The sequence below is a fragment of the Plasmodium reichenowi genome, chromosome 2 (genome assembly GCF_001601855.1).
Source record: "Plasmodium reichenowi strain SY57 chromosome 2, whole genome shotgun sequence".
In the NCBI taxonomy this organism is placed as follows: Eukaryota; Apicomplexa; class Aconoidasida; order Haemosporida; family Plasmodiidae; genus Plasmodium; species Plasmodium reichenowi.
Window position 1 is genome coordinate 219728 of NC_033647.1, and position 8987 is coordinate 228714.

At 22.2% G+C, this 8987-nt stretch overlaps 2 protein-coding genes across 2 annotated transcripts in view; both read right to left on the reverse strand.

Annotated features, from left to right (window-relative positions):
• Positions 1–1615: 1615 nt before the first annotated feature.
• Positions 1616–5310, reverse strand: PRSY57_0206800 (serine repeat antigen 2; the record flags this gene model as incomplete). The annotated part of the gene is made up of 4 exons (XM_012905504.2): positions 1616–3900; positions 4010–4165; positions 4265–5080; positions 5277–5310. 4 exons carry the CDS (start codon positions 5308–5310, stop codon positions 1616–1618), a joined length of 3291 nt encoding a protein of 1096 aa, XP_012760958.2.
• A 1051-nt stretch (positions 5311–6361) lies between these two features.
• PRSY57_0206900 (serine repeat antigen 1) overlaps positions 6362–8987 on the reverse strand; it is a gene marked incomplete at both ends in the record, with an annotated part of 3947 nt that continues 1321 nt past the window's right edge. Inside the window, 2 exons of the mRNA XM_012905505.2 lie at positions 6362–8502; positions 8622–8762. Of these exons, the coding sequence (XP_012760959.2) occupies positions 6362–8502; positions 8622–8762 (2282 nt within the window). The remainder of the gene's footprint in view (positions 8503–8621; positions 8763–8987) is intronic.

Sequence of the window (8987 nt, forward strand, 5' to 3'; positions counted from 1 at the left end):
AAATAAAATAATAAATATAACAAAAATAAAAAATATATTCATAAAATAATAAATGTCTTTTTGTCTTAAATAATAATATTCCCTTTTAGAAATTTAAATTTTATTAATTATTTATTATTTATTATTTTTTTTTATCTGTTATAATAATAAGTATAAAAAAAAAAAAAAAATTAATATTTATTAAGTACATAAAAAAATTATTATTTTTATGTCAATAAAATACTAGAAATAATTTCAATCATAATAAAAATAAATAATGAAATATTTATATTGTGGTGTATTAAATAATATTAAATGCACTCTCCTAAAATATATATATATATAATTTTTTTTTTTTTTTTTTGCTCTCATAATATTTCATTAGGTGTACACTACATATTAGTACATAATATATACATATATACATATAAATATTTGAGAAAATAAAATAAATATATATTTTTTAAACTTCTTAAAATATTCTTCTTTAAGAAAAAAAATATAATTCTAATAATTATTATCTCATAAAAGAAAGTAATAATATTCTAATATAAAAAAAAAGTACTACTTTTATTCTTTTATCTCGGAAATATACTTTTTTCGTTTTCGTCCATGTGCAATGTAAATAAAAAGATGTGTAATATAAGGTGTATTAAAATAATGTAATTTTTAAAAATTAACTTGGACAATCCTTTAGGTACACATACACAATGGAATTATATATATATATATATATATATAATATATATAATATTACAATATTAACAAAACCTTTTTACCTTTTTAAACTCTTAAATAAAAAATATATATACATATATTTCTATAATTTTTAATTCACTTGGTAAATTAGAACATATCTAAATTGAAAAAAAAAAAAAAAAAAAAAAAAATTTATTAATATTTCCCTTTTAAAATAGAAGAAAAAAAAATTATATATTTATATATTAGTTTTAATTTATTAATGATTTATTTTATACAAATTAAAATATATATATATTTATATATATTATTAAACCCTAAGTTAAAAAAAATATAATAATTTTTTCCTTTTTTTTTTTGGTATTATTAATATTATATTATTATTATTTTATTTTAAATCATATTGTTTTGAAAAAATATTTTCCTTTATTTTTAAAGTGCATATACATGTACATTGAACAAATTTAGACTTAATAAAAATATGATATCACATGTATCTGAATAATAATTAAGTAATATCTTATCATTTTCAATATATTTGAAAAATGAAAGAGAAAAAATATATATAAAATAAAATCTACATATATATATATATATATATATATTTTTAACTATTAAAATTTATCATTCATTTCTAAAAAATTAAATATTAAAAAGAATATATATTAAATATAAAAAGGTATTTCACATATAAATATATAAACACGTGGTTATATATTTTGATTTATTTGAGACAATATATTAATAAATAGTAATGTTTTTTTTTTTTTTTTTTTTTTTATAATTATGAGAATATTTTTAAATTTACTAAATTTTAATATTATGACTTATTAAAAATTTTTTGTATCTTTTGTATTCTTCTCAGAAAAAGATGATATTGTATTTTACATTATTTAATATATATATATATATATATATATTTATATATTTATATATTTTATACATAACAGAAGAAGCATTCATTTGTGTTTTTTAATTTAGCTAGACAATATCCTGGGGAAGGCTTATTTTTACAATTCTCCCAATTTTCATCACAAAATTTCACACATTCTTCTTGTTTTTCAGGATTTACAGCATAAGTTCTAGAACATACGTGATCACCACCAATGTTGTCAGAATTATCATATTTAACTAATCCCATCTTTATTCTGCTATTTTTAATATGTTTTAAAACATGAAATATTTGAGCTTTTCTACTTTTTTCTGCATCTGTAGGAGATACAACTTGTGGAGTTCGTGTTCTTCCTGGAGCAGAGGTACCTTCATGGTTAGGAATTTGTACTGAAGGAGGTTGTAGAGATGTAGCTCCTGGATTTGGTAAACTTCTTTGATCATTTGTGTCTACTGCAGAAGATGATGTATTCGGTTTTCCATCGGTTGATGCAGATAATGCTACACCGTCATCTTTAGATTCTCCTTGTTTCGTATTTTTTCCATCGGTACTTTGACTTGAACTTATAGCTCCATTTGCACTCGAACCCTGACCTTGATTTTCCTCTGAATTTCCTTTTCCCTCCCCACGTAGATGTCCTGCTTCAGATGCGGGCAGTTTTCCTTCTCCAATAGGATCTGTAGTTTCTTGCCCCCAAATCAAATTGTCATTATATAATTTATTATGCAATCCCTTACTCCATGTACTTATTGGTGACACATGGTTTTCTAAATTATAATTTTTATAGTATATGTTGTGGTAAAAATCTGGAGAGTTTTTCAAGTAGTAATTATATATATCATGCTCCTTCTTATCGAAATTTTCATTTACAGGTACTTCAACATTGAATATAACTACACTATGAATGAAATTATCTTCACATGTTGATGGTCCATACATATCAACTTTAAAGTAACCATCGTCTCCCCAATATTTACCCCAACTATTTCTTACAATCCAATAGGATTTTTTCTCATCTTCATTATTTATATAATTACCATAACCAACAATATTAACTGCATGATCAGGTTTTTTATCACCACATAAGTTTTGAACTTTCTTTCCGTTTAGTTCATAACCCAAAACATTTTCAGCTTTTACATAAGCAATAACTGAACCTTTGTTCATTATTTCATCTTTAATTAATTTAACAAATGAATGCATATCTTTCTGAAATGCTTCACTTTCATAGGCAATATATCCTTTAGTACCGACAGTAAAAGGTGCATTGTTATAATCTAATACTTTTGTATTTTCGAATACATTATCCCATTCATTTTGTACTTGCGGACATATATCTCCAACTTTAGATTGATCATATGGATAATTCGATTCTGTTGGCAAGAATCCCTTTTCTTCAACTGTTTCTAAGAATACTAAAGGATTCGATCCTTCAATACATACATCTTTATTTTTGTTTTTAAGACAATTTGCGACATATAAGGCAGATGTATTTATAGGTTCATATCCTTTCATACATTTAATAGTTTCAAAATGATATTTAGATGCAAAGGCCCATGACAAGGCACAATTTTTTTGATCTTCTACATTTATTTTGGATATACAATTATTATGATCTTTTAATCTATTACAATATTCATGATTACAATATAAACTATCTGCATAATTAAATGATGAATAACTTGTATCTACTGGGAATTTTGTTAAATCAAGAATTCCATTTTCATCTTCTTCAAAAATGTTTTCCTTAATATAATTTTCCTTATTCTTATTAAACGTATATAAAGAATATTTTAATTGTGGTAATATTAATCCTGTTTTATTTTTCATCCAATCATTTACATTTTTTAAACACAATACTTCATTTTTCATTTTATGATAAAGTACATAATTGTTGTCTTCTTTATGTTCTTCTAATAATTTTGTTAAGTTATTAAATATATCTTGTACATTACCCAATTTTTCATATGTTAGTATACCACTTACATCATTGTCCTTTAATAAATTACAATAATTTATTAATTCTAACTTCAAATTATTATTTATATCTTTGAAATGTAATAATTCTTTTTTTCCATTTGTATCATTTTTTTTGTAAATATTTTTTAATATATAATTTGCAGATGCTATAAGATCATATTCATCGGAATCTTCATGGTCCTCTCCCTTTGTTAAAATTTCTTCAAATCTGTCTTTTATATTTTTAGATACATATTTAAGACATTCATCATTCTTATCAGCCTTAGTAACTAATAATGTACATTGGAGGCACTTTTCAATATCAATATTTCCGCTTAAGAAACAATCAGAAGTGATGGCCTCACATTTTTCTGTAAAGAGTGAATAACGGAAAAGGATATATTTTTCATCAATATATATATATATATATATATGTGTGTGTATGTATTTATGTATGTATGTATTATTTAATTTTCTCACCTGGTATTTGATCTTGTAAGTTGTAATCTTTACTTTCCATTAAATATGTTTCTCCATCCTGTGCAAGAGTATGTATTTGAATAGATATAACTGGTTGATCTAATTTTGGTAATTTATATCTTTTGACATCAACGTTTAAATCTACTTGATCTGGAGCTAAAAGAATATAAAATATATAAATATATATATGTATAAATATATATATATATATACATATATATATGTATATTATTTTTTTTATTTTTTTTTATTTACCTATCGTAGTAGTGGTGTCAGGTTTTTCTTCATATACCTTCCATTTAATAGTTATCAAATCATGTTGAAGATACATTATAAATTTAAATGTTTGTTTTTTGTTAACATCACACTTATTCTTTAATTTGTATTTATCCTTTTCAAAATCTATTCTTTCATTTAATTTCATAAATCGAGGTTCCAATTGAATATTATTTTCATTTGTTTCCACAATAATAAACACGTGGGGTACAATAACTAATTGAAATTGTACACCACATGAACCAGTGATTTTTACTCCCTTATAATATTTTAAAAAAGAAGATTTTATAGGAATTGTGGGAGGGATAGTGGATTTGTTCAAGTTTGTGTATGATTGAGCTGCGGGAAGAACAGACTCGGGGGATTTTGCATTAATTGGTGAAATGTCATTTCTTTTTGATGTTACGGAAGATGATTGTTGATTTCTACTTTGTTCAAAGGATTGTGGTAATTGTGGTCCTGCTACTTTGCCTTGCCCTTGTGATCCAGGTGATATCTTTGTTCCTCCTGTTCCTGATGATCTTCCTGTTCTTTCGACATCTGATTGGGATTCTTCTACACCTGGTCTTGCTGATTCTACTTTTTGTTCTGCTCCTATACCACTTCCTACTTCTTTTTGTTGTTGCTGTTGTTGGGATTGTGTTTCTTGTGCTGAAGTTGGTAATGCTGGTTGTTGTTTTGGTTTTTCAATTCTTTCTTGTGTTGTTACACTTGAACCATCGGATGATAATGATCCTGTGGCAGATTCATCTGTAGTGGTTTCACTCTTTATTGTATTTTTAAAAAATACAATATCTGCAAAGAATTTTATTATAAATAAAATAATTTAATCATATATTTTTATTTAAAAAAAAATTTTTAATACAATACATATAATATATGTGTTCTTATTTTTCTATTTCAATTTATATCTTTTTTAATTTTATTTTCATAATTATTATATATATATATATATATATATATGCATATATGTTTAATTATTTTGTCCTACATAATATAAGAAAGAACGAAATATGAAACTTCATTGTGTTGTATAAAGTATAAAATATCTCTATGTTTTTTCTATCTTTAAAAATAGTAGTATGTGTTTATATATATTTAATTGTTTTGTTTTATTTACATATATTTTATTATTATTTTTTTTTGTTTTCTTTTGTTATGTGTTCTTTTTAATAAAGAACTTTATGCCTTTTAGAAGTGTTACAAATTATGTATATTTAAAAATATTAATAAAATTTAAATGGTACCATTTGGTATAATTTTATTTTATATTCTTATAATATTTTTTTTTTTTTTTTTTTTGATATTTAATTTATTTATTAAAAACATGTGAATATATATATATATATATATACATTATTGTTGAATTAAAGGACCCAAAAAAAAAAAAAAAAATTAAAAATAAATAAAATAAAATAAAATAAATTTGACCAGTGCAATAACTTTGTATACCTGTTTATAGAAATATCTAATTGTGTACTCAAGAAAAAGTTACGGTGTCTAACATACTGATAATTAAATATATACATATATATATATATATATATATATTTATATAATTTATATGTCTCTTCGATTAATTTATAAAATATATTATTCATTATTTTTTTATTTTGCATTCAAAAAATAATATATATATTTATATATATATATATTTTTTTATTTTTTAAAGGTCATACACTAGATCGATAAAAATGAAAATATATATATATATATATATATTATATTCGTATAATATATATCCTTCTATGCATGCATATGGATATATTTCAATTAGTAGCAAATATCTAAAATTATGCTCTTAATTATAATTAAAAAAAAAAAAAAAAAAATTAAACATTTAAATTCAAATATATTTTAGAATTCATCTAATTTGATAAAAATAATAAAAAATAGTAAAGTAAAAATCGTTTTTTAAATATTAAAACAATATAATATAATATAAATTCATTTAAAAAAAAAATGAAATTTAATTAAAAAGTTACACAATAAAAAAAATGAAAAAAAAAAAAAAAATATATATATATATATATTTGTGTAAAATATGATATATGATTTAACTTATTGTGTAACTTCTTACACATAACAGAAAAAACATTCATTTGAACCCTTCAGTTTGGTTAAACAATATCCAGGGGATGTTTTATCTTTACATTCATTCCAATGGAGTTCACAAAATTGTATACATCCTTCATGTTTGTCTTGATCTTCCGAATAAGATCTTGAGCATGTATGATTCGTTCCTATGGTATTATAATTATCGTATTTAACGAAACCTATTTTTATTTTTGTATTCTTTACATGTTTTATAATGTGATATATTTTAACCTTATTTGTATTCTTATTACTTTTGTTGATATTAGATGATGATACACTATTATGTGTTATAGAGGATTTATTAAATTCATCCTTGATATTTTTTTCCTGTTCGTTTATATCTGGTCTATGTCCTATTAATGTATCTATATCGTCATCTTCATCACGTCTTTGTGATATTTCTTGTGATGATAATGAAGTAGTTACTTCAGAATTTAAAACCTTACTTCCTTTCTTATGGTTTACCTTATCTTCTTGGGAATAAATATTTTTACGTTCATCAGACGCATTAACCAATTTCATACTTTTCTTAGAATTAAAATTTTTATAATAAAGGTTATGATAAAAATCAGGAGAATATTTCAAGTAATAGTTATATAATGGAAATGTTATCTTAACAGGGGATTTCTTACTCTTAGGCATATTAATATTAAACACTACTACAGTATGAATGAAATTATCTTCACATGTTGATGGTCCATACATATCAACATTAAAGTAACCTTCATCTCCCCAATATTTACCCCAACTATTTCTTACAATCCAATAGGATTTTTTCTCACCTTCATTATTTATATAATTACCATAACCAACAATATTAACTGCATGATCAGGTTTTTTATCACCACATAAGTTTTGAACTTTTTTCCCGTTCAATTCATAGCCCAAAACATTTTCAGCTTTTACATAAGCAATAACTGAACCTTTGTTCATTATTTCATCTTTTATTAATTTAATAAATGTATCCATTTTATCTTTAAAATGTTCACTTTCATATGCTCTATAAGCTTTAGTAGATAAGGTACTTCTATGTTTATTATTATAATTTATAATTCTTGTATGTTTCAACAAATTTACCCAGTTTTTTTCCTCATCTGGACAATCGTTGCCTACTTTTGTATAAGAATATAAATAGTTTGTGTCCATAGGTAAGAATTGATTTTCTTCTATTATTTGTAAAAATTCTAATGGATTAGATCCCACATTACATCTATTTTTATGTTTTCTTTTACTACAGTTAGCTATATATAATGCAGAAATAGCATGTGGTTCATAACCTTTCATACATTTTAAAGTTTCCAAATAATATTTAGAGGCAAAAATCCAAGAAATTGCACAGTTTCCTTGATCTTCAACTTGAATTTTTGATATGCAATTATTTTCATCTTTTAATCTATTACAAAATGAGGTATTACAAAATTGTTTATCATTATTAAAATATTTTAATGTATTATTAGTAAATATATATTTTTTAATATTTATAATATCACTAATTTTACTATCATCTTTATTATCATATATTTTTCTTTTTTTTTCTTCATTCAATTTTTCATATTTATTATTATATATTATATTATTATTAGCTACATTTGGTAATATGAGACCTGTTTTTTTTTCTATCCATTTATCAGGATATTTCATACAAATTGCTGAATTTCTTAATTTATTATGTAAGGTACTTATATTTTCATTTTTATGTAATTTTAATAATCTTATTAAATTATTAAATACATCAACATTATTACCTAATTCATGATTTACTAATGTTCCATTTGTATCTATTTCTCTTAATATTTTGCAATAATCTGTTATACTCTCTTTCAAAAAATTATCTAATTCTTCTAGTGTTATTAATTCTTTCTTTCCTTCATTTATATTTATTTTATATATTCTTTTCAATATATTATTTATAGTATCTGTAAGATGGTAATTACGAAAATTTTCATCATCCTCTGCTTCTGCTTTAATTTGATTGAAATTCTCTCTAACGTCATTTGAAACGTATGTAAAGCATTCACTTGATGTATCATTATTCTGAACAAGCAAGGTGCATTCTAGACATTTTTCGATATTTATATTTCCACTCAAAAAGCAGTTGGTGGCCATAGCATCACATGTTTCTAAAATGGGAAAGAATAAAAATGTGTATATATATATATATATATATATATACATACATATATATTTATTTATTTATTTATTTATTCATTTTTATGCACATTTAATTATTGTTGTTTACCTGGTATGTCTGTTTTTATAACATAATTTTTACTTTCCAATAAATGGGTGTCTTTATTTTCTGACACGCTATGAATTTGAATGGTTGTGATAGGTCTAGTTAGTTCTTTCATCTTATATTGTCTGATATCTACTTTGTTATCTGGAAAAATAAAGAAAAAATAAAATTAATATAATATATGAAAGATGGCTGACATAAAAGGAAAAACATAATTAAAAATATATGTATATATATATATATATATATATATATATATTTTTTTTTTTTTTTTTTTTTTTTTTTTTTTTTTTTTTTTTATTTTTTTTTTTTTTATTCCTTTTTTTTTTTTTTTCCCTTTTTGGGCTAAAATATTTTTTTTAAAAAATA